Source organism: Monodelphis domestica, chromosome 6 (genome assembly GCF_027887165.1).
Source record: "Monodelphis domestica isolate mMonDom1 chromosome 6, mMonDom1.pri, whole genome shotgun sequence".
Lineage (NCBI taxonomy): Eukaryota > Metazoa > Chordata > Mammalia > Didelphimorphia > Didelphidae > Monodelphis > Monodelphis domestica.
This window is the reverse complement of record NC_077232.1, coordinates 263,867,927-263,895,413: the sequence shown is the minus strand read 5'-3', so window position 1 is coordinate 263,895,413 and position 27,487 is coordinate 263,867,927. Positions and strand designations below refer to the sequence as shown.

Here is a 27,487-nt window from a genome sequence, read left to right as displayed (position 1 = left end):
GGCTATCCTTATAGTGTCCTTCCCTGTTGGGTCAAGCTGTGTTTTTAATCTCAGGTTGTAATCCTATAGACTTTTTCCTTTTATTGTTGGTCAGTTGGTTTTTGGTTCAGGTTTTTCTTGGCAAAGATACTGAAGTGGTTTACTATTTCCTTCTCCAGTTCATTTTACATATGAGGAAACTGAGGCAAACAGGTTTAAATGATTTACCCAGAATCACCCATTGAGTAAGTGTCTGAGGGCTGATTTGAACTCAGGAAGAAAAATCTTCTTGACTCCAGGTCCAGCTCTCTAGCCACTGTGCCACCTACCAAAAGTCCTTTTTCTACCTAAAGCTATATATGATTGTAAAATGTAATATTATTGTATTACAAATTTGGAAGGAAATCATCTTCATGCTAAATGGTAATGCTAAAGCTAACAAATATCTCAGCATTTCATACAGACACACAATGTTACCCCAGTTTTTATAAATTCATGGATCTTGCAATGAAACTGTCAACTTGGGCCCATGGTAATTTTTTGTGATGTTGGTTATCGGCACTAGCTAGTTATAAAATGTCTTCTTCTGACCTAGACATACTCTCAGTTTTTCTCCTTGCAAGTTTTTTCTTGTCACATATAGTCTTTCAGTTTTTTAATCAACTCCTCCTCAGATGGGTACCCGTATGTAGATCAATTTCACAGAACTTTCCATGCTATCATTGAATCTTTACAGAATTAACTGGGTGTTTCAAAGAATGCTGAGTGATTAATTTCTCCAAGTATTATTCTGTTAGCAATCACTTTACTTTTTCCCTAATTCCTTTTTGGTTATTCTAAATACTTCATCATGTCTGTGTTTTTGCATGTCATATCTGCTCCTAAGATCAAGAAATTAACAATTCACTTCAGAAATGTCACCTTTCATTGTTCAAAGCCAAAAAACTAAATTCATCTAACCAATAATGGCCAATAACTGACCAACTGATTCTGCCCTAGACATGCAACAAATAAAACATGGCAAATATGCACATTAGCATATGGCATGCACAGAATCTTATAGCACAGCATGGTAAGACAATTTGTATTTATAATTCTATAAAACATGGCAGGGCAGCTAGTGACTCCATAGTGCACAGAGAACTGATTTGAAGTCAGGAAGACTCATCTTCCTGGGTGCAAATCTGGTCTCAGATACTTACTGACTGTGTGACCTTGGGCAAGACATTTAACCTTGGTTGCCTCAGTTTCCTCATCTGTAAAATGAGCTGGAGAAGAACCTAGAAAACCACTCCAGTATCTTTGCCAAGAAAACCCCAAAGGAAGAGTCATACAGTATAAAACAATAACAATGACAAAATATGGCAAAATGATCTTGAAAGAGGAAATACTCAGGGAAATTTTTTTTAAAAGAAAATAAGAATAAAATTCAAAAGGATGTAAAATGGAAGTCTCTACATATGGCATTTCTTTTAAGCCTCACCTTCCATCTTAGAATCATACAATTCCAAGTTAGAGGAACTGTAAGTCTAGGCAATTGGGATTATATGATTTGCACAGAATCATGCAGCTAAGAAGTGTCTGAGGTCAGATTTGAATCCAAGACCTCCAGTTTCTGGGCCATGTTCTCTATCTAATGAGCTGCTCCTTGTAGCCTGGTTTTTTTGTTTGTTTGTTTGTTTTGTTTTGTTTTGTTTTTAAAACATTATTTTATTTGGTCATTTTCATACATTGTTCATTGGAAACAGATCGTTTTCTTTTCCTCCCCCCAAACCCCCCCCCAACCTCTTCCCCAGCCGAAGTGTGATTCGTCTGGGTATCACATGTGTCCTAGCTCTGAACCCATTTCCTTGTTGTTGGTATTTGCATTAGGGCACTCATTTAGTGTCCCTCCTCCATCATGTCCCCTCAACCTCTGTAGTAAAGCAGTTGCTTTTCCTGGTGTTTTTACTCCCTCAGTTTGTCCTCTGCTTGAGGATAGTTTTTTTTTCCTTGTAGATCGCTGCAGGTTGTTCAGGGACATTGTAAAGCCATTACTGGAGAAGTCCATTATGTTTGTAGCCTGTTTTTGATAGTAACTCATCTATACTAGTAGTGGTAGTCTCTCGGTGACCGAGAATGACTATTGTCTTTGTGCATTATCATCTATTGATGTACCCTCATGTGGCTTTGGAGTCCAAAGGCTGAGGCGCACAGTTTGTGGCACACGGGGCATGGGACACCAGTTGTTACAGGAGGTGTGGTTGTGGCCTGGTGTCGGCGTTCACGCGCAGCGGCAAGACGTCGACGTCGCTCATCTTCAAAGGTGGTGGCGGCATGGTTAATGGGTTCGCCAGCTGCTTCTGTCAGAGGCAGCAAGTTCTAGTTGCTTTGGTGTGATGCCGGCCCACTTCAAGTTGGACTTTAGCTGATCCTTGAATCTTTTCTTTGGTCGGCCTTGTTTCCTGAGTCCAGCTGACAGTTCACCATAGAATACCTGTCTTGGTATTCGCTGTGGGTCCATGCGGATGACGTGTCCAGACCATCGTAGCTGGGTCTTGAGGACCAGGACTTCGATGCTGGTGGAGTTGGCTCTGTCAAGGACTTCTTGATCGGTGATTCGGTCCTGCCATCGGATCCTCATGATTGACCGGAGAGAGCGTTGGTGGAATTGCTCCAGCTGTTTCATGTGCTTCCGGTACAGTGTCCATGTCTCACAACCGTACAGGAGCGAGCTGAGGACCACTGCGTTGTACACTTTGAGCTTCGCCACAGTACTTACACCTCTGTGTTGGAGAACTTTGGAGCGCAGCCGCCCAAGTTCCTGGCTGGCCTTTTGGATCCTGGCATTAATCTCGTGGTCCAGGGACCCGTCGTTGGCGATGGTGCTGCCCAGGTACTTGAAAGTGTTGACGTTGGAAAGCTGCGTGCTGTCGAATGCACGGCTGGTTCGTTGGCCTCCCTGGTGCAGGTTGGAACAGCACCTCTGTTTTGCTGAGGCTGATAGTCAGGCCAAACAGTTTTGTTGTGGTGGAGAACCTGTCCACAATGGTTTGGAGATGATTTTCTTGGTGGGCCATGAGAGCACAGTCATCTGCAAAGAGAGCTTCCAGGATGCGTCTCTCTGTTGTCTTTGTTTTTGCAGTCAGGCGGCGAAAGTCAAATAGTGAGCCATCCAGTCGGTATTTGATGTAGATCTAGATCCATCACAGCATGTCGTAATACCTGGGTAAAAAATAGGTTGAATAGTACCGGAGCGAGGACACAGCCTTGTTTCACCCCATTGGAGATGTTGAAGCGATCGGAAGTCTCTCCACCAGATAGGACTTCCCGTCATGTCGACATGAAAGAGCTGGATCAGTTTGACGAATTTTGCTGGGCAACCGAGCTTGCTGAGGATCACCCACAATGAGTCCCTGTTCACTGTGTCGAACGCCTTTGTCAGGTCTATGAAGACAATGTAGAGACTCAGGTTCTGCTCAAAGCATTTTTCCTGCATTTGCCTCACTGTGAAGACCATGTCGATGGTGCTGCGATCTGGTCGGAAGCCACATTGTGATTCAGGCAGGTTCTGCTCTGAAACAGATGACAGGAGTCTGTTGAGTATAACATGGGCGAGGATCTTTCCGGCAGTGGAGAGTAGTGAGATGCCTCTGTAGTTGTCACAGGCTGATCGTGCGCCTTTGTTCTTGTATAGTATAGGTGCCCTCACCTAAACTAACCCCAGGTAAATGTATTGGTAAGGGGAGAGAAGTTGAAAACAAGATCTCTCAAGTACTTTCAGAAACAAATTGGTGCAGTAAGGTGGCTCAGTGGCTAGAGAACCAGGCATAGAGGTGGGAGATGCTGGGTTCAAATTTAGCCCCAGCCACTTCCTAGCTATGTGACCCTCTATTTATTTGTATTTACTTATATTGACTTATGTGACTCAAATTTGGGGGTGGTTGATATATCTTATATTTTCCTAGAGTAGGAGCTTAGAGTTAATTAACTACTAAAAGTTTTTTGTTGTTGTTGTTTTCAAGTACTTCTGAAGTAATTCCCATTCATACTTAGTAGATAATCATTGATTCTGGTGAGAGAATTAATAATGCAATGAACTAGTAGCAGACTGAGAGGCAGGTTATTTTGATCTCCCCCAACAAACTCATAAACAAGAGTCATGTAAGTCAATACAAAGTCAATACAAAAAAAGGATAATTTTAAGAACTTGGTAGTGCCAATAAATACAAGGAAATGGGGGGGGGCATAAAAATTCTCTTGCAGTTGCTTAACTGTACCTTAATAATTAGGAGATAACTGTTCATATTGAAGTAATTTTAAAATTAACTATTTACATTCACTCTTATCTATTTGTTGGATCAAAGTAAAGCATCAACAGATAAAAAATATAAAAAAGAATATTGTGGTGTGCAATTAAAAGAACTTCAATTTGGTGTTTTTAAATGAGTTATTGATGAAAAAAGTGGGAGAAAAGAATAACTATCAGTAGAGATGTTTTCAGTTTCCTGCAGAAATTTTAGAAATGTAAAGCAAACCCTCAAGAGAATAGAAAGCTTCTAGAATCCAACTCAGGCACCAAACACGTAATCTCCTTGATAAAGAAATATGGTATTTGAGGGCAGCACCAATTTCAAATATAAACTCATTTTCAAACTCTTCTGGAACATGATAGTGGGAAATAAGTAGAATCTCCTCTTTAAGCTTGGAAAAGCACGGAGGGGGGGAAATGATTTGAAAGAAAGCTTTGTGTGAGACCTAATTAAGCCAAGTCTTCCTCAATACACTTAAGGGTAAAACTGGAAGGACAAATAAAAATGGAAAATATGTCAGAATTTTCTTTCCTTTTTGACATCTCCAGTTCTTAACACAGTGCCTGAAATACAGTAAGCATGTTAAATATGAATGATAAATGCTTATTGATTTATTGGGAGGAGTCATGTTTCCATGAAGGAGGGAGAGGAAGAATTCTCAGGTGAAGGGGAGTTTGCTAACAGTATTAATAGCTTTATGAAGGGGACAGGTAGGTGGCTCAGTGGAGGAGACAGGACGTCCTGAGTTCAAATTTTACCTCGGACATTTCCTAGCTGTGTAATGCTGGGCAAGTCCCTTAATCCCCATTGCCTTGTCCTTACTGCTCTTCTGCCTTGGAACCAATACTTAGGATTGATGCTAAGACAGAAGGTACGGGTTTAAACAAAGTGTTATGATGTTAGTTCCTATAAATGAGAGTGGAGCAAAGGTTTAGAGATTACCAGATGCTTTTGTACATAAAGGATAACTAGATTATTCCATCTAAATAGTACAGTGAATAGAGTGTTTGGCCAAGAATCAAGAAAACCCAAGTCCAAATTTCATCCTCGGACATTTATCAGCTATGTAACAAATTTGGGAAAATCATTTATCCTCTGTCTCAGTTTCCTTAAATTTCAATTTGGATCATAATAGTAATTACTTCACATGTTCTGAGGATCAAATAAGATAATATTTATAAATCAATTAGCACAGGGTCTGGCACATAGTATGTTCTTATTAGATGCTCATTAACCTCCCTCCCCCACTTCATCCCTTCTCTGATCCCATAAGCATCTATTAATTAATTACAAATCACCAGGCACTATGTTATATATTAGAGACACAAATAATTAGCCCCCAAAGCCTTTATTATCAAGAAGCTCACATTCTAATGGAGATGGCATATATATGTTCACACATACATTCAAAAACATAAATATATATACACACATATACACCCAGTGAACACAAGTAGATACAATGATAATATCTATTTCTATTATAATTATTCTAATCAATCATAACATGAATAAGCCTAAATATTTATGAATAGATATGTTTTGCCTCTCCATGCCTTCATAAGTATCTGATAAATAATATAATTAAATTTGCCTTTAGTTGTCTGATATTGGAGTAAAATCAGCCTGAAGAAAATGTTAAAAATTAAGTGGCACTTAAATGTGTACAGTGCAAATCTTCTAAAAATGATATCCATATTTAGCTCTATTTTTTAAAATAATGCATTATTTAAAATCTAATGACTCTATTGATCTGCTAGAATCCTACCCCTAGGGAAATGCCACCAGGAAGTAAAAGACAGAGGTGAACATTCCAACATTCCAATACACCAACATTTTCATAGCTGTCCTGATTATGGAGCAAAGAATTAGAAACCCAAGTGGATGTCCACCAATTGGGGAATACTTAAAAATGAAGTCCATGAATGTAGTAGGGCATTACTTTTCCTTAACAAATATTCTCTAAGAAGAATTCAGAAAATCATGGGAAGAGTTATGGGGACTAAAGCAGCACAAAGCTGAAACAGAAAAACAATATACACAATTACCCCAATATTGTAAATAGAAAGACTGGAGGTTGCGTGATTATTATGAACACAGGGGATGAGAAAATGCACCTCCTTCTCTTTGCACAGTTGAGGCACTGTGGGTATGGAATATTGTCAGACTCCTTTTTGAGCAATGTTTTGGTAAGGTTTGTTTAGACACTTCTTACCTTTCCTCTTTTAGTCTTTCTTATAAAGGCTGTTTCTCTGAAGAAGGGATATGTTTGGAAATGAAAATGATTTAAAACCAAAGATACAGCTTTTCTCCAAAAAATGGTGCTAAAGTCAAAGAAGGAAGCTGTTACCCTTCCTCCTACCCCAAAGACCTTAGTTTTCAGCTTGCCTAGACACATTGTAGACTTTCCCCTTGGGTAAGATTGGGGTTACTCTTTTTACAAGGATCTCACTTGCTCCCCCCAAAAAGAGCTCGTTCACTCATGTATTTTCTTTTATATTCTAATCTGTACAATTTCTCTAATTTCTGTTTGTTCTTTTCTTTGAGCTTATTTGTGTAAGAAGAGGAGGAGGAAAATTATTTTCGTGAGTTTGGAGAAATATCTCCCCAAATAGACTGCTGAGAACCAAAAAACAGAGACTGTCAGGCTGTACTTTATTCCTCTCCTTATTAACAAATAGCAAGATGAGCCAGATGGATTCTATCTTGAAAGGAGCCTCAACTGTTTTTGAGATTATTAACTGCATTTTCCCAAAGAAAGATACCCCTGATCTTTATTGACTCCTATGATTCCAAGATTTTCCCAACACCCACCCACCCATTTCTTTTCTGCTATAGAATGCTGTATAATCTAAGTCTGGGCTATAAAACACAATGTATAAGCAGTTTCAGCTACTATAAGCCTGAACAGTCTTCCTTAGCTCACTAATAAATCCTTTTATTTCAAGTTTGGCTACTTTTGATGCTTATTGGATGAGATTCTTACTGAGCTTTCATGGAACCCAGATTGTAGAAACTCCCGTGACACTTGCCTTTTACAACTTGTGTCCATCTTTTATGTAACCAGTATTTAGTGGGAAGGCACTAAATTAGTGAGTGTAATCTGAGAACTAATCTCCTTTTAACAGTGACCAGAGAGGCAGCTAGAGGCTAATGAATGATCGTTGAATGAATGTTAAATTCTTCATTGGTAATCCTAAATTGCCAATCTACTTGAGGAGCAAATCTGACTAATGAAGATAAAGTTATAAAAGTTTCACCCATGACTTTGATTTATTAACTACTTACATTTTAGCCACAAGCAATGTTTTTACTAGAAGGAGGTCCTGTAATTTCCTAATTTTGTCATTCCTTATCACTCAGATAACCTGAAATCTCACAAATCCTGGTTTTTCTTTTAGTCAATGAACACAGCAGAGATGATAATATCTTAGAAGTTATGTTTACTTAAGTTTGCTTAACTTTTCTACTGGAAATATCATTGCAAAATCATCATCTTCTCTCCTTCCTCCTTTCCCTTCACATTCTTCTTCTTCCTCCCCTTCTCTTCCTCCTTCTCTTCTTTCAGAAAACCTGGAAGAATTTGTAAGAACTGAGCAGAACCTAAAGAACAATGTATAGAATGACTCCTATAAGTAAAGCAAACGACTTTGAAAGAGCCGAGAACTTTGATTATGACCAACCACAATTCCAGAGGAGTGACAATAAAGGGGAGATAACTTACTAACAGGGAAGTGATCGATTCAAAATGCAAAATGAGGCATATGTCTTTGGAAATGGTCACCGTAGAAATCTGTTTTACTTGACTGTACATATTTTTAGCAAGAATTTTGTTTTACTTTCTTTTTTCTTTCTTCTTCCTTCCAAATTGGAATGTAAGAAGGAAAGTAAATGTTAATTTTTTTAATTAAATTTAAGTTTACAAAATCAAAATAGACTTTTTTGCCAGAGGGTTCTTCCTGAAACTGTTTGTGGCTATCCTAAAATCCCTGGCATCTTCAGAGTAAACTTTTTTTGGAAATTCCACATGGATCCAGACTACTAGTTCGGTCTCTGACTTTGACATGAAATAATTCTTTGTAGAGGATGTGCAATTTTCTTCCATGATATGATTCACCAAAGTAGGCATTTGCCTCCAACAACCTAGACTCCCCTATAGCAACATTATTCTTCCTTAACTTCAGGTAAAGCTTCAGGTAAAGTCTATTTTATTATATTTTAAACCCTTACCTTCCATCTTGGAATCAATACTGTGTATTGGTTCCAAGGCAGGAGAGTGGTAAGGGCTAGGCAATGGGAGTAAGTGATGTGCCCAGGGTCATACAGCTAGAAAGTGCCTGAAATTAGATTTGAACCCACCCATCTGCCCTCCTACTTATAATTTTTACCTATATAATATTTTAGGATGAATTCTGTGTGTTAATTATGGCTGGTCGAAGGGAACTATAGAAGATGGCACATTTCTCATGAAAAACTTTTCTCTACAAGATTCTTAACTAAAATGAAGTTTCAAAATATCTTTATTTTTGCAATATTGGCCCAGAGTTTCAAGCTTCTAAGCCCTAAAGGTTACTTTATCATGTTAACTCTCTTAGCTGATAGCCCTGACTCCCCATTCCTTGTACCAAAGAACAAAAAGGAAAAAGGAGGGGACTGCTCAGAAAAGCCAACCAGCACAAGTTCATACCTTTTTCATATCTCCCCTTTCCTAGTGCCTTCTGGAGAGACCATTTCCAAAGATATCAGGGTGGCTGACTGCTGGGTTAAAATAATTCTTGCTTACATTGACATCTACTGGCCAGACTGGATACTTTTCAAGTAAAATTGGTCCAAGAAAAATAACAAGGCTTTGGACCAAGCCTTCAAGATACTGAAGTGGGTAACTCTATCTGGGTTCATTTGGTGAGCCAGAAACTACTTTTGCAAACTTGCAAACAAAAGCCAGTTCAGTGTAAGTTTCTTTTTCATACGTGCTTTCATTATTCAGAAATCGGTGCCAAGTCGATTAAGCATGACCTTTCCATACAGATGGTGTCTTGCTTCACACGAACACACAGCACCTGTTACATTAACACTCCTAGGCAGATGTTTGCATATTTTTATTACATGCTGCCTTAATATGGTAGAGTTAAATGCTGAAGCAATAGTTTTGCAGAAAGGAGCCTGGTATCACTTAATCTGCTCACTTTAACTGATAAAATAGTCTCTGTGCAGTTCTAGGAAATCCTGAGTCCTATCAAATGAAGAGCTCTTGCTGAACTGCATGAGCAGGTGTTTAATAAACTAGGTGAAAGAAAATGTTGCAAGCACCAGTTTGTTTGTAAGCCCATTGAAGTACTCTGATGCTCCATGAAATGATTAGGAAGTATCATTATAATAGAAGGTCAGAACCTGACAAGGAAGAGAATGAGGCTCACCATCGCACAGAGATGTATTTAAAACATCAAGGAACCTCAGATTCCATCTAGTCTATCCCCTTTATTTTCACAGAGTTTAACTAACATCAAAGAGAATTATAATAATGGAAATAACTGGAAATAATAATTGTGTAAATATTATTTATGTAATAATGTAAAATTTATATAACTATGATATATAATTTATACATAAATTATATTATATAATTATATATTTATGTATTTTATATAATCATTATATAAGTATATGTTATATATAATATATACATTATATAATAGACACATCTAATACACATTATATATTATATGTACATTTTATGTATATATACATCATATATGATATATAAATTATATGTTTTCATACATGTATTATATAGATTAAATATATATTTCATATATTTGTATTATGTTTTATTTATATACACATTATAATATATACATTATCTATGTTATATAAAATTCTATTTTATATGTACATTTTATATATCATTTATATAATAAGGTGGGCAACTAGGTGGCACAGTGAATAGAGCACTGCTCCTAGATTCAAGAAGACCTGAGTGCAAATGTGACCTCAGACACTAGCTGGGTGACCCTGGGCAAGTCACTAAACCCTGCTTCCCTGTTTCCTCATATGTAAAATGAGTTGAAAAAATAAATAACAAACCACTCTAGTATTTCCATCAAGAAAATCCCAAATAGGTCCATGAATAGTCAGACACAACTGAAGTAACTTGAACAGCAACAAAAAGAAAGATTGCGAAAGATTCTACAGACATCACTTCATCATCAAGACAACAGATGAGGAAACTATAGCTGAAAGAGACTGAGTGATTTCCCCAAGGTCACTTAGCAAACAAGTATATGATGCAGGATTTGAAGCCAGGTCCTCTAACCTGTGAGCCTATGTTTTTTCCACCGTCAGATTGTCTCCCTCATGCACAAAACTACTAAAAATCTTTGGGAATGAAGCATCCTTGGAGTTGATGAAATTTAATTTCTACACTCCTTGAGGATTTTATCACTACAATTTCCTCAACAGTGATCATTTTGCCTCTGCTCAAACACTAAGTGATGAGAAATTCCCTACATTTTAAGGGTGATCTAATTGTTAGAAAATTCTTCCTTATATTGAACTAGACTGTAGTGCCTGGCACATAGTAGACACTTAATAAATTCTTATTGATTGACTAAAAGACTTCCTATAGCTTCTACCCTTTGGATCTAATTCTGTCCTCTGCATGCCAGATGAAGATACTTGATGAAGAACTATGAGACCTAGAGATAATAGGGAGCCACTGGAGTTTCCTGGATGGAGGAATGAAATGGTTGACTTTAGGAAAAATCATTTTTGTGGGGAAAAAAACTAGAATCAGGGAGAATTAGGACAATATTCCAAAGGTCCAAGAGAAAGCTATTAAGGACCTTAACTAAATTGCCTATGTGATTGAAGGAAAGGGGAAAGGACTATTTGTACAAAAATATTTATAGCTGCTCTTTTTGTGGTAGCAAAGAACTTGAAATTGGGAGGATATCCACCAATTGGGGAATGGCTGAACAAGTTGTGGTAAATGATAGTGATGGAATACTATTATGCTATAAGAAATAAAAAGGATTTCAGAAAAATCTGGAAAGACTCCTATGAACTGATACAAAGTAAAGTGAGCAGAACCAAAAAAGCATTGTACACCAGTGACAGCAATAGTTTGGGATGAAAAACTGAATGACCTAGTTATTCTCAGCAGTGATTCAAAACAATCCCAAAGACTCATGATGAAAAATGTCCTCTATTCTTGGAGAAAGAATTGATGGAGTCTGAATGCAGACTGAAACATGCTACATTTTATTTTTTTTCTTTCCCATTTGAGAGCTCTTCCACAAAAGACTAATACAGAAAAATGTTTTACATAATTGCACATGTAAAGTCAATGCCAGATTGATTACTATCTCAAGGAGGTGGGAGAGGGAGGGTAAGAAGATGAGAAAGAATTTGGAACTCAAAACTTTTTTTAATGACAAACATTTTTACATATAATGAAGGGGAAATGTTATTTTAAAAAATAAAAAAAGGAAATAAGTAAAGGGAAAAGGGAAAAGAAATATCTTAGAAAAATGGGCTGATTTTTAGAAAAAAAACCTATTTGTTAAAATATTTGTTAGTGAGCTGTCTCTCTGGGTGAGGAGGAGGAAGAGTCCTGGAGGTTAAAAAAAGACATAAGTAAAATGTTTAAAATAGTTTTAAAAATGAAAGCTAAATGCTGAAGTTATTACATATTTAAAGGAAATAGCAATCCAGATTGAGTCAAAACAACGGAGTACAGGCAGCATCACAGATGAATTTATCCAGCATTCCCTTCCAAACAACCTTAAAATATCTTCTCGAATAAAATTCTGGAGCAGCAGAGCCAACAAAGGCTAAGAGTGAGGCATTTTTTCCAGTCAGAGACAGCTAAAAAGATCAGTAGGAAAAGTCTATGACACCTTGGTGGAAGCTGGTCTAGAGTGCATGCAGAAGCATTAGCTGTAGGCTCAGGAAATGACCACAATAGTGGCAGCAGCAGCAGTAGCTTCAGAAGTTCTTAGCCCAGAAACAGTAAAGGGGTCAGACAACTGGTCAAAAAGAGATTACATGGAATCCTTTGCTGAAAGTAGGTCTAGCTGGAGCTGGCTGACAACTCTATTGCCGATACATAGTTCTTGGTCACAGTTCCAGCATGGAAAGGAAAATTTGTGGTTAGGGTTAGTTAGGGGCACTAGTTCTTGTGACTGAACCTAGGATCCTGGTGACAGTTCCAGGGCCAGGAAGAGCAAGTGTTAACATTTGCAACTGAAGTGGGGCAGAAGTCCTTCCTGGGTAAAGACTATATATAGTGCATTCCAATAAAGCAGTGACTATACCTCTCCCCAGATTAGACCACTTTAGAGCACTGAAAATTTGCAGAAAACCCAAGGACTTGCTCTGAAAACAGCAACACAAAAAACCCTGAAGCTCTGAAAAATGTATTGTCCTCAGGTAAATAGTTCAAAAATTAAGAAACAAGGTAGAAAAGTGAGCAAATAACAAAAAAAGAACTTGACTATAAACATCTACAATGGTGGCAGGGAAAACCAAGGCATAAACTCAAAAGAAGACAACAATGCAAAAATAGCTACATACAAATCCTCAAAGAAAAAAGCTAATTGGATCCAAGTCCAACAAGAATTCTTGGAAAAGTTCATAAAAGAGAGAAGAGTAATAGAGGGAAAACTGAGAAAAGAAATGAGTGATACAAGAAAATTATGAAAAGATTTCTTGTTAAAAGAAGTCCAAAAAAATACTGAAGAAAATAACATCTTAAAAACAGAACTGGTTTAAATACAAAAAATTTACTAAAGAAAAGAACTGTTAAAAAAAGGCAGAATTTGACAACTGGGGATGGGGGAAGGTAAAAAAAAAGCTCACTAAAGAATATAATTCCTGAAAAATTGAAATTGAGGAGGTGAAGCTAATAACTTAATTAAGAAACAATAAAACAAAATCAAATGAATGAAAAATAGAAGAAAATGTGAAATATCTCATAAAAAAATAATTGACCTAGCAAATTGACCAAAGACAGATAACTTAAGACTTATTAGAATATCTGGAAGCCATGATTTTAAAAAAAGAGCCTAGACAATATTTTAAAAGTTATAAAGGAAAACTGCCCCAATACTTATATTCTCAGGGCAATATAGAAATTAAAAATCCACCCATCATCTTCTGAAAGAGACTCCAAAATGAAAATTTGGGGGAGTATTATAATCGAATTCTAGAATTCCTAGGTCAAGGAAAAAATTTTAAATAGCCAGAACAACAACAACAACAACAAAAAACTATTGAAATATCATGATGCCACTGTTAGGATCAACAAAATTTAACAGCTACTATGTTGAAGGAATGAAGAATTTAGAATATGATATTCTGGAATAAAAAAGGAGCTAGGATTACAACCAAGAATATCCTATCTAGCAAAATATACTATAATTCTTTAAAGGGAAAAAATGGCAATTTTAAGGAAATAGAGGATTGTTAAACATTCCTGATGAAAATACAAGAGCCAAATATAAATTTTTATATTTAAACACTAGATTTTTAAAAAGCATAAATAGATAAATAAGAAAAACTAATTAGAAGAGAGTAAATAAAGTTAAACTATTTATATTCCTATATAGAAAGATGATACATATAACTCCTAAAAACTGTATCATTATTAGGACAGTTAGAAGAAGTTTACATACATAGAAGGCATGAGTGTGAGTTGATTATGTTGGGATGATCTAAAAAAAATGAAGCAGTGAGAGAGAGATGCACTGGAAGAAAGAAAAAGGGAGAAGGGAGGAGTAGAATGAGCAAAATTTACTCACATAAAACAGGCACATAAGGAAGAGGAAGAGTCTTCATAGTAGTGAAGAAAATGAGGGGAATGGTGGGCAATGCTTGGACCTTACTCTCACTGAAATTGGTTCAAAAAAAGAAGAATATATATAAACATTCGGCTGAGTATAAATATCTATGTTACCCAACAGGGAATTAGGAGGGGAAGGGTATATCAGATATGGGGGATGGGTATGCTAAAAGGGGGAAAGCATTAAGGGAGGGATTGATCAGAAGCAAAACAGTCTTTTGAGGAGGAATGAACTAAAAAGAAAGAGAAGGAGAAATAAAAGAAAAAACAACAAAGGGAAATACAGTTAGTAGTCATAAATGTGAATATAAATGTGAATATAAATGGGATTAATTCATTGGTAAAAATGGTTGTAGATACAGAATGAATTAGAAACCAGAATTCAACAATATATTGTCTACAAGAGACATACCTGAGACATACAGTGTGACTACACATAGAATTAAAATAAAGGGTTAGAGCAGAATCTAAATCATTTTAGCTGAGGTAAAAAAAAAGGCAAGGGCAGCAAACATGAGCAAAAATGAGATCATTGACTTTATCTGTTTTGCAATGAAGTCTCCCAGCTGCAACTATCAGTGAAATTGTGAATTGGCCAAACCACTCTGAAGAACAATTTGTAACTTTACCCAAAGGGATATAAAGTATCACTACTGGGTCTCTACCCCATGGAGATCAGAGAAAAATGAAAGGGATATATATCTATGGATAATAAATATGTGTGTATTTGTGTATATATGTATATTTATTTATATACATGTTTATAAATTTTATACACCTATATGTGCAAAAATATTTATAGCAGTTCTTTTTGTGTTGACAAAGAACTGGAAATTGAGGAGATGATCATTCATTTGAGAATGGCTGATCAAGTTATTCCATCCTTCCTCAAAAGACTGATTATGATGGAGTACTATTGTGCTATAAGAAAGGACATATTGTGCTATAAGAAAGGGGTAGTTTCAGAAAAAGCTTATTAAGAACTATATGAACTGAAGCAAACTAAAGTGAGAAACTAGATCATTGTGCACAGTTACAGCAATGTTGTAATAATGTAAAGGCCTTGACTGTTCAGATCAATACATGATCCAAGCCAGTTTCAAGGGACTCGTGATGAAAATGTATTGTTTACCTCCAGAGAAAGAATTGATAAATTCAAGGAGCAAACTGAAGCATAATTGTCTTTCTTTCTTTTTTTCTGATATGTCTAATATGGAAATATGTTTTACATGATTGCACATATGTGATTGACAACCCTTTGCTTGCCTTCTCAGGTAGGGAGATGGGAATGAGGAAGGAAGGAAGAAAGGAAGGGAAGGAGGGAGGGAGGAGGAAGTCAGGAGCCTGCTGATTTGATGCTAGCTTGGGATGCTAGCTTCTTTTTTAAAAAAAGCTTCTTTTTTAACTAAAAACGTATGATTTGTTTTTTATAATTGAGTGGTTTGCATAATGAACTATTAACATTTACAAGTGTTTTATCACCACAGGGCACCTTTATTCCAATATCATTAGAAGATTTCCAAAATGTTTTTTATTAACAATCCTATCTCTTTGCATGTCAGTGGTCTCCTGGAGCCTTACATATTAATGACCCTGGAAAGTTTCTGAACTCTATTCAGCAGCAGATCTCCCTTCTTGATAGTTTCTTGGTACTGCCAGTTCTTGCTATCTGCTCTGTTGGTTTCCACAATTTCATTGACTTTATCTGTTTTGCAATGAAGTCTCCCAGCTGCAATAAACTTGGAAAGTTCCTGATCTATGAACTCCATGCTGACTTCAAAAGCTTTTGTCATGTAGCCAAGTGTCAGTGACCTGCACAACTCCAAGAGCTGCCTGGATGCATGGATTCTGATCTCTCAGATGTAGAGAGATGATTGTAGGATGTAGGATTGATAATGAGGAGCAAAGAACTAATCTTTTTTTCTCTCCTGCTCAACAATTGCTAATGACTAGAAGAAGGCTGAATAACGACATTCATATAGTGAAAAAAAGTATTGTTAAACTGTGGGCAGGCTGTGCAAGATTTTAAGGATTTCTGCTTCTTTAATAACCCTTTTCCTGAGATCAGATCTTTCTAAAGGAATCATGCTGACATAGGCACTGTCTATACATAGCACTTTACAAATATAATCTCATTTGATACCACAACCCTGTGAGATAAATGCTATTTTTATGCTTTTTTTCACAGGTGAGGAAACTGAGGTAGCCAGAGTTGGAGTGACTTGCCCAGGGTCACACAGCTTATAAAGTGTCTCAGGCTGGATTTGAATTCAGTTCTTCCTAATTCCAGATGTAGTACTTTGTGTACTGTGCCACCTACCTGCCCCTTAAAGAATGTAAGCTCCTGGATAGGAGGGAGTACATACATATATATAAAATATATACATATGTGCATGTGTATATATATGTAACATAAATTTTTGTACAGGTTATCTCTTTTGCTCAGTATTGTGAACCAGGTTAATCCATTTTACATATGAGAAAGCTGAGGTCTAGAAAACTGAAATGAATTACCCAGGTTCCACCTCTTATAAGTGGTAAAGGCATAATTCACACCAAGGTCTTTTGATTCCAAGCTTAGTCTTCTTACCATCCTGCCACAACATTCACAGCTCTTGGTGAAGAAACTACCCCTCCCTTGTCCTTTCTTATAGCACAATAGTACTCCATCATAATCAGTCTTTTGAGGAAGGATAGAATAACTTGATCAGCCATTCTCAAATGAATGATCATCTCCTCAATTTCCAGTTAGTGATGGGAAAGTACTACTAACACCAACTCTAGCATCAAATTAGTAGGCTCAGTGGTCTAATAATCAACACTGGTCTACCTCCCTTTTTTCACATCAATATCATTAATGTTAGGAAGAGAGAGATATTGGGAAGAGCAGTAGCCCTTTGACACTAGTAACCCACATAGTCCTTGGCATCAGTTTCCTCATCTGTAAAATGAGAGGGTTGGGGTAGCCTCTGAGGTCCCTTTCAGCTCCAGTTGTATGACTGGATGTGAACCATGGGGGGAAGAGGGTTCCTCTGCCCACTGAATGCCAGCTATAACCAGCAGATGGAGAAGCCTTGAGACATGGTCCAAGTCCAGAGGCATCTCTGGGTGCCCACTCCCTTCCCTGACTCCCTGGGGCAGAAAGGACCTTGTGTGCTAGCTGTGCCAAGCTGTCTTTGCATGCTTCTTCCCTGCCTCTCCCTTGCCTCCCTCTGCTTCAGGATCTGGCTGGGGTGGGTGGATGGCTGCTGAGCTCTGCTGGGAGTTTCACTTCCTCACTGGTTGGGGCTCACACCCACAGCAGCAGCAGCAGCAGCAGCAGCAGCAGCAGCATGAGCTGCCGGCCCGGCTGCTTTTCTCCTGGTGGCATCTAACCAAGTGAGCAGCAGCAGGAAAATCTTGCCTCGCTCGCTCCCTTCATCTCCAACCCACCTGGTAGTGGAGAGGCAGCTCGAATGGGCAGAGTCGAAGCTAGAGAAAGAAACATGAGCCACCTGGACTCTTCGGAGGGAGAAGCTGAGCACCTCCAGGACTTGGGGTAAGGACTGAGCCACGTCCCAGCAGCCAAAGTTAGACTTGACTCCCTCCCACCTCAATGAATGGTCCCTTCCTTTGCTCTTCTCTTTCCACGTTAGAAGAGGCTAAGCATCTTCCAGTGGTTGGTACTTTCACTTCTTCTGGATTTTGAACAAAACCCACAACAAACTTTTCCAAAATGCAATCTCGGGGTAACAGGGTGAAGGAATATGGACTCGATTTTACGTGTGTAAAAACTTCAGGTTAAGGTGCAAGTATGTGAAGGTAAAAGGATTCCTTTCTGGAGCCGAAGAACTCCTTCCTGGCAGTCAGAGGGATACATTCGCGATATATGGTAGACAATAAAGTTTCTGCCTTAATAGATAAGTGGATTGGGCTTTGAGTTTGTTGGTGGTTGGGTTCTTTAAAAAAAACACACAACAACAATCCTAAGAGCAAGAATGAGGAAGTATTTGCAGTAGCCTTGTATGTGTTTGGTTTTTGTTTTGTTTTCCATTCTCCTGGTAGGATATTCGTTAGACGGTGAGAATGTGCAGAGAGGTCTTTTATTTCTACAAATGCTAACAAGGGAGGAAACTAGAAAGTGCTTTAAAAACGGAATAAAGTGTGCTTCTGACAGACCAGACAATTCAGATGTCTTGGTTTAAAAAAAAAAAACCTTTTAAAAATATGACACTTTATTTAGTACAATGACCAACACCTTGCAAAAGGGTAATTTCCCAGAGTGAGACTTTGACTCAGAGCTCCTGGATTGTCCTGGTCAATCCAGATGGGGAACTTCATTAACCAGAAGAGGGAAAATAATGGATGTCTTCATTTCTTAGCATCATGGATTGCAAGTTATGGCAAAGAGCTAAAATCAGGTTGAATCCAATTGTCTGAAAATGTAGTTATTACGATTTCATGGGTCTTCCTGTAATAGACTTTCAATCATTCCTCTCCCTGCTTTTTAGGTGAGATTTTAGAGCAGACAGTTCTATTTCTGGTACACTTCTATTTCACAACTCCAAGTTAAAGGACACAATTCCAGGAGCCTCAACCCCTCTGGAGCACAGCCACAAACCAGAAATGGATGAAAAAAGTCTCCTAGTCCCCAAAATAACTGTCACAAAGCCTCTACACCAACACCAGATTTTGAGGCCACTTCCTGGTTCTGACCTCCCAAATTTAGTGACACAGTTTTCCCGCCTAAGCAAGCTTGGTCATCTAATTTCCAAGCCCATAGTAAATCAAATAAAGCAAGATGGGAGGAAAGCTGGTATACAGAGGCCCCATGCCAGTAGTAAGTCTTAACAATTGATTGCTCGACAGACTCAATTGCAGCAAAATTGGGCTATAATGGACAACACAGAATAGAGTGGATGTTCACCATGATAATCTTGAACAATGTAGAAAAGCTGAAGACATGCTTAGTTTAGTATTTCTATTTTAAGAACCCACATTGAATATATTTTTTTAAGTTTTCAGACAAAATATCTAAAGGCAACAAATTTTTGACCTTCAAGGGGTTATCTGAAAAATTCACTAATAAACACCTTATTCTGGGTTTGGGGCACCTTTTTTAAGATTAATTTTGGGGAAATGAGATTAGGAGGTTTGTATAAAGCCTATATCATGTAAAAGAAATTTAAAAACAAAACAGCATTCTGGAATATTATTTCATTAATGAAGACCATTGTTAATATAAGAAGATCCTGGGATTCTATGCCTTCCAATAATTTTATTTTCTAGAATTGTTTTGGAACATTGAAATGTAATTTTCTGGTAGAATCCTAGAAAAGATTTTGAGGAAACATTTTTAAATATTAAATTTACAAATATTTATTAAGCTCTTACTATGTACCAGACTTCACTAAATGCTTTGCAAATAACTTATTTTGGTCTTCATAACAATTCAGGGAACATTAAAAGAGGTATGTTAAATATCTCAGCTGTGTCCTTACTCAGTGTGTGTGTGTGTGTGTGTGTGTGTGTGTGTGTCTATTTCTCTCTGTTTCTTTCTATCTCTATCTCCACCCCCCTTTCTCCCTCCCCCCTTTTCCTCTCTGTCTCAGTTTCTCTATATCTGTCTCTTTCTCTGCCTCTGTCTCCTGTCCCTGCCTCTCTCTGCCTCTGCCTCTCTCTGTCTATCTCTGCCTCTCTCTGTTTCTGCCTCCCATTTTTGTAATCCATCTACCTGTATATCCATACATATGCAGTGTTTCACTGCATATGATTCACCCATAGTTTCCGTGATTGTATTGTATTGATAGATATTGAGGTATCAAGTGGCTAAAAACAGCATTCACCTAAAACGTCTTTTAATTTGTCTCACAGTTTCAGTAGTAGAATGAAAGTGAAGGATTGGGGGGGGAGTGGAATATGCTGGGGGGAAGCTGGGGGAAGGGGATTTCTGTTCTATTTTAGTTGGTGGCTTAGAAAAAAGTGAGGAGATGGGGGAAATAAAACAGGGAAGAAGAAACATAGGCATCACCTTGGTAGTTCAGCCACAGAGAACTGCTAATGAGTTGCTAGAAAATACAACTGGTTTTGTGGAAATTGCAAAAGTCCCTAGAATCCCTGCATACACACTTAAAAACTGTGGAGGTGTCAAAGATCAGAAGAAGAAATTTAGAATATTACAAAGCAATGACAGTCAGACCAATTTTCTCAGGGAGAAATAGACCAAACTCTTCTTTTTAAAGTTGTTATCCAAACCTAGCATTTAAAAAATGTCCAGAGTGGATGACTCAGAAAATGAGGCACTTGGACCAATTTTTCTTCATCTTCTCCTAGGAGAATGGAGGATACCTTGAGAGGAAGGTATCACCGTGCAAATTTTGGGATGAAAAAGCAACATTAGAATGTTTGAACTCGATGTAATAGTTTTCAAAATGGCCTAAATGAAGTTTTTCTTCTACTCAATTTTTTTTTCTTTTGGGGGGAGAAAAAATGGTTCAGAACTCTCTAATACTGTTCTCCTTCTTGTGAATATACATCCTGTTCCAAACGCCAAGATAATGCTCTTGGATCCCCAGGTGTGTGGGAGGGGAAAAGCCCTATCTCTACTACTGCTACCTGATGAAGATGGGGAGAAGGACCATTTGGACTACACTGGCCTAGATTGGAGGCATTGTATTCAGTCTGTTGTGGATTATTTGACTTATTAGAGGTGAAACTTTGGGCGAGCCTCGGCGCTGGAGGGAACAAAACAAGAGTTCCAGAGCGAAATAAGATTTAGTCTTTAAGGGATGATCTCTGGGGTTAGTCATTCTTTTTTGTGTCTTACACCCTTTTAGCATAGTTTGAACTGCTTTTTAAAATCATATTTCAAAATGTATAAATGAAATTCACAGGATTACCAAGGAAACAAATGATATTGAGATAAAGAAGCACATTTTTTCCAATCCAAATGCATGGATCCTCCTGAAATCTAGCACCTATCCTCACCAAGGTCAATAAAGAAATTATTAGATCTACAGCTATTAGACAAACCTTCTTTTCCCTGTGCACAAAGTTCTGTATGGCTAACCATGAGCCTGGAAAGTTGAGTTAACTATGAAAGTACAGCTTTCTGAGTCAGCGCATTTTTAGAATACCAAATGATTTCTTATTCATTAATTCATTGGTTCAACAAATATTTATTCTTATTGTTTTTAGTTTCTCTGTGACTTGGGAAAGTCATTTAACCTCTCTGAGATTCCTTGCCTATAAACTGAGAGTGTGTGCTAGCATTTATTGCCCTAAGGTTTGACAAATGCACTGGGAGGTAGGTAATAAGGGCTTTATTATCCCACTTCACATCTAAGAAACCTGAGGCTTCAAGAGATGAATTGGCCAAGCATAGAGGTAATCCTTGCTATTGAGAACACTGAGATTCATGGATGTTGAGTTCCGGAGTTGGGAACTCCACTGGGCTAAACAGACTGGGTGTTCATACTAAGTTCAGCAGTAATTCCATGAAGAGGATTGGGTTGCCAAGGTGGTAGGCACTGACTCAGGTCAAAAATAATGTAGGTTAAAGTTCATTGGTTGTTCAGACGGGACTGTTTGTGCTAGAATCAGGTCAAAGAATTTCTTGGCAGAGCCCATTGCTAAATTTTCAGTCTCACTATTTAGACCCCCAAAATCAGCAGATGTTTCGAGTCAGAACTTGATTTATTGTTTTGTTGATTGCCTAGACCTAAGAAAGTGATGGAGAAGATTTTAATAATAGAGAGTAAGTTTAAAATATATTCTGTACATTTTGTTTTTGGAGAGCTGATTGTTAACCATTTAGCAGCCTACCACTGTGTGAGTAGCTGCTGTGTTTCCAGCCTGGGGGAGATAGGGAGACCCAATGGCAAAAAAAAAAATGGGGGGGAGAAGGAAGAGGAGGAGGAGGAGGAATACCTGTGAGTCACAAACTGGTAAATGTCAGAAGCCAGATTTAAAAGGTCTCCCCAGGTTCAGCAGTCATTCCACCACGTCAACATACTAAGTACTTAAAGTCAGAGTATTCTTAAGCTCCCTTCCTGCTCTTGATCTTTTACTTGTAGATCTCCAGTGAGCTTCCTCCTCAGCTGCATAGCTCATTTCTCTTCCAAGTAGGCAGCCAGAATTAGGTAGAAATCTGCCCCATCCAGTGCTAGGCAAGTGTGCAGAAGTATTTCTCATCAGTCGATATTATCATTCAGCATTTATTCAGAATTAATCATTTTATTAACTAGGGAGTGAAAAGAAGCACTTTTTGAACCCAGATGCCTCCTGTCATTAATTTATTCAACACTTATTGAGAACCTGCTAAGGTCAAAGCAATGTGCTAAACCTGGGACAGGATGCAGAAATGTATGGAACATGATCTCTGCATCAAGAAATTAATATCTAGTAGGAGGGATAAAGCTTGGATGCAGCTGACTACAGCACAAAAATCATGTGGTCCGTAGTCTTGCAGACCTATGGTTGCAGTGGTTCAGGGGAGAAGGGAGTCATCTTTTCCAGCTGGGATGTTGAGGGAAGGAACATTGGAGGAGGTACCTTTGGGGTCAGACTTTGAATTGGAATGGAAGGAAAGATCTTGACAAAAGAGGGAGGCTGTTCCAGGCAGAGGGGTGGAAGGAACTGCAAAAGCAAATCTGGGATATTCGAAAGCTCACTAGATGTTTGGGCAATGGTCAGAGGTTCAAAATGGCCAAGGCCCTGGGACTGTGCTGAAGAGTTATGGAAGATGAGATTTGGAAAGGAGAGATCAGGGTGCCTTGGATGGCAGCCTAAGGGCAGGACCTTGAGTAGGCAATGGGGAGCAGGTTTTAGTGAAAGGGGAGAGATTCTTCTTAAGGCCCTTCAGAGTAGTAGTTTACAAGGATTCATTGGGCTACAGTGTGCAATATGTTGTACAGATTGGAGTCAGAAGAGACAGGACACAGGAGCCTAGGAAGGAAAGGGTTTAAATGCACTGATAGACAAAGCAGACAATTATACTCACCAAGGGCAGCTAGACCACCAAGCCTAGAGTCAGGAAAACTCACCTTCCAGAGTTCAAATCTAGCCTCAGACAATAACTAGCTCTGTGACCCTGAGCAAATCATTTAACTCTGTTTGCCTCAGTTTCCTCATCTGTAAAATTAGCCAGAAAAGGAAATGGCAAACCATTCCAATATCATTGCCAACAAAACTCAAATGGGGTCACAAAGAGTTGGACATAACTTTAAAAATGGACAACATACATACCAGACAACATGGGACTTAGTTCTGTTGCTTCTTTGTGTTTCAAATCAATGAGACAACATACTAATTAAGTGCCTACTACCTGCCAATGCCATGCTAGACACTATAGTTTCAAAAATAAGACAGGAAGTCTCTGACCACAAAAAGCTTACATTCTATGGAGGAAACATGTTCATATGTGTGTATATGAATAAACTCATAAATTCAAAGGAGTACGGAGTGGCATTAACTATGAGGAAAATAAAAAAAAATTTAAAAAAAAAGGTCTCAGTGTTTGATCTGAGTTCCGAACTGAATGAGGCAATAATTAGGTGGTGCCATAGGTCATAGCATGCCAGGCTTGGAGTCAGGAAGACTCACCTTCATAAGTTTAAATCTAGCCTCTGACACTTACTAGCTGTGTGACCCTGGGTAAGTCACTTCCCCCATTTGCCTCATTTTCCTCATCTGTAAAATGAGTTGGAGAAGGAAATGGAAAACCATGCTAGGTGCCAAGAAAACCCCAAATGGGGTCTTGAAGAGTCCAATACACTGAAATGACTGAATAGCAATGAAATGAATAATTGAAACAGCAACAAATATAAAACCAAAGATAAACCTTGCCTCAAAAAGTTTACATTCTAAGTGGAGAGAGTAGAAGAGATGATAAATATTTATTTAGGAGACAGATGGTCATGGAGTATTTTGGTTTGGAAATTTACAGGGCTACTAAGTAGAGCCATAGGGAATTAGATCAATATGCCTTTTCCAGCAGCAATTGGAGTATTAATTTGATTATGGTCCCAGATCTGAAACAGGGTTAGGAAAGGAAAAGGAAATGGAGAGTGAGTACCAATGGCAAGTAGCTAATTACCCAGAGGTCCTTGAAGCATTTTAGGATTTCAAGTGCCCTCCTACTTATCCAGAAGATAGCCAGATAAAAGGAACCATAGCTGGAACTGAAGTCCATAGAGGGGACCATGGTAGACACCTACTAGTAGGGGAGACTGGACCTGACAGGGACAAGACTTGAGTTTCAGAGCTGAAAGGGTTAAGTCTTTAGAGTACGGTCTCTTATCTCATGGGCAAAGTAGATAGGAAATTAGGAATTCTAAAAGTCAGAGAAGGAAATACTTTGACAGCAGCCCCTTCAGCCTCATCCCTCTAAGGTGCCTATCCCACTCCTTGCTGTCCTTATCTGTTGCCCTCCAGACCCCCATTCAATTATTTACTAACAGTTCTTTGTATTAGAGCTGTATCTTTTCTCCACCCCTACTGAAATGACTTTTCATATATTTTATATTTATACTTGAATGGATATATGGGGGATTTCTTCCCCCAGTTGAATGTAACTTCCTCAAAGGCAGAGGCTGTTTTATTTTCATCATTGTATCCCAAGCACCTAACATAGTTTCCTGGCACATAGGAGTTACTTAATAAATGTTTGTCAAATGGAATTTTAAGTGAGAAACTGAGACTCGGGGAGGCTATACTTGGCCAGTGTCACCACCTTCCTGCATAGCAAGTTGCTCTCCAAGCTTCTAGGACAATATTTCCTACGAGCTGTGAGAACTTTTCATTGGTCCATTTTCAGTCCTTTACCCAATGTCCCTTATGATCAAAGAATACATCTTGGTGAGATGGCTGACCAGGATGAGGGGCACCTGTGGCAAGTTGTTTTTTTTTTTATCTTCGGCATTCTGACCCACACAGAGATCAAATCTACTACCTCAACCCATCAGCCATGCATCCTTTCCACCATAACTAATTATCCCTTCCAAAACCTGTGATTATGTGAATGGCCCCATGTGGTTCTCTGCCCTTGAATTTGTCTGGTCGTTTGGAAGATAGTCTTGAGCTCATTTCTGTCCAAACAACCTCATATATATAGAGATCTGAAAACCTCACTTGTCTGGATGAATGAGAGATAACGAATGGATCACCCCAGTGATCTACTAGGGTACTCAGGGGAAAAAATCAAAAAGGATGCTCAGCACAGTGGATAGATGATCCATGTCAAACATTTTGGGAGACAAGATGGGCAGGAATGGGATGGGTTATAATCTGCATCACAGGAAGGAACAGACAAACTGATAAGGTTCAAAATTTTAATATAAACATATCTTACTTTGAGTGTCGGTCACAGACAGGATATCATGGGAATTGCTCAGAAAATCTGGTAAATTGCCAAAACCTCCCTTAGACTCCTCTTGTGGTTTTCTAAATGCATAGAAAGTCCAGCTAGCCACGATCTTTTATAAAACTGAGCCATTTGAAATGAACTTAATGGGCATGAAAGAGAGTCACAGAGAGAACATCTGTATGTTGCTCCCTCAAAAGCTCAGGGCTGGATCATTCAAGTAGCTAATTACCCAAAGTCCCCTTTGAAGCATGTTAGAACTTCAAGTAGTACTCATAATTGGAAAAGGGAGAAAAGAAGATAGCTTTTCTCTTAAGACATATTCATGACTCTTTTTTCATGTTCAGATAATTGTTTTTGTTTCTGCTAGTGTAGCCCATCATTGACAAGGGTCTGATGAAAAGTGTAGCTTTTTCCAAATGGAAGGAGATACTAGAAGATCATGGGAGGAAGAAGCCAAGAGACCTGGAAAGCCTGGGAACTTTGGAGCTCCATGGAGAGAATAGCAAAAGAAAAGTGTACTGTTATCCCACCCAGAATGTAATTATGAGTAGTCGGATAGTTGTCTAGCTCCACTGACCTCCTTAAGGAGTGATCTGCCTGAACAGAATGTTGTGGTTTTCCTGACTGCTGCCAGTCCTAGGACCTGATAAATTTATACCCTTTCCACTTCCTCCCTTCTCCTGCCTCATCACTGCCTGACAACTCTGGGAGTTGACTACTTACTCTATTTAAATTTCATCTATTTGATATATATTCTTTTACAAAGAGTTTCATCTTCAGATGAAGTTATTGCATTCTGAGTGAGTAATGGCTACAAAGCAAGGGATAAATAGCCCTGATTTAGGCATGAATCCGTCAGTCAATAAGCATTGATTAAGAACCTGCCATATGCCAGGCATTGTGTTAAGTGCTGGGGATACAAAGAGAGTCAAAAGATAGTCTTTGCCTTTGAGGAGCTCACAATCTTTTTTTAAACCCTTACTTTCTGCTTAGAATTAATACCATGTATGGGTTTCAAGGCAGAAAAGTGGTAAGAGTTAGGCATTTGGGCATCAAGTAACTTACCCAAGGTTAGCCATCCAGGAAGAGTCTGTGGACAGATTTGAGGAACTCACAATCTTAATAAAAGAGACAACAAGCAAATATGTGCAGACACACTATATACAAAAGTAATAGGAAATAATCAACAGAGTGAAGACATTAGATTTAAGAGGGAATGGGAAAGTCTTCCCATAAAAAAAGAGAGATTTTAGCTGGGATTTAAAGGAAACCAGGAATTGGAGGTGAAGAGTGAGACCTGTCCAGGAAAGGGGGACATTCAGAAATAATGCCCAGAGCCAAGAGGTAGAATTTCCTGTTCATGGAACAGCAAGAAAGAGTACATGGCATAAATGAAAATAGGTCTTGATCAATAATACATGTAAAACCCAGTTGAAATTGCACGTTGGCTATGGAGGGGGATGGAAGAGACGATGGAAAGAATATGAATCATGTAGCCCTGGGAAAATATTCTAAATTAATTTGTTAATTAAATAAAAAAAATTTAAGAGTACATGGCGGGTTGTAAAGTATAAGAAGCCTGGAAATATCAGGAGCAGGAGGAGGAACTAGGTTATGAAGGGTTTTAAATGCCAAACAAAGGAGTTTGTACTTGATCCTGAAGGTGATAGGGAGTCTCTTTCTCTCTCTGTCTCTTTTTCCCTAGCTCTCTGTCTGGTCTGGCCTGTCTGTGTCTCTCTGTTTCTCTTTCCCTCTCTCACCCTTTCTTCCCCAACCCTCCTGCCATACAAAGAAGGACCCTTTTCAAATGTGGTGTTTTGCAATGGTCTGAATTTTTTACTCTCCCTCTAATCTGAAACTATGCCAATAAAAATATTTTTTAATAAGGGAAAAAGAACCTGCTTCAAACTAGAAGAGAAGCAACATTCCAAATCATAGTGAGGATTATTGAGATTCCCCTTTCCCAAGAGTTAATGATACTTCTGGTGAAAGGTTAGAAAAGATAGCTGAACTGCCTATCTATGAACTTTG

General features: G+C 38.3%; 1 protein-coding gene across 4 annotated transcripts in view; it reads left to right on the top strand.

The window, feature by feature from the left end:
• Positions 1–27,487, top strand: part of DAPP1 (dual adaptor of phosphotyrosine and 3-phosphoinositides 1) — a 111,159-nt gene that overhangs the window by 23,345 nt on the left and 60,327 nt on the right. The window contains exons 2-3 of one of the 4 annotated variants that reach the window (XM_056803157.1): positions 16,301–16,448; positions 17,423–17,650. The exons of 1 other annotated variant lie outside the window; for it this stretch is intronic. In XM_056803157.1, coding sequence (XP_056659135.1) covers positions 17,568–17,650 — 83 coding nt within the window. In that variant the 5' untranslated portion in view covers positions 16,301–16,448; positions 17,423–17,567. Of the gene's footprint in view, positions 1–16,300; positions 16,449–16,512; positions 17,651–27,487 lie in introns of those variants that run through there. 2 more of the 4 variants (XM_056803156.1, XM_007495890.3) reach the window with 2 other exon arrangements.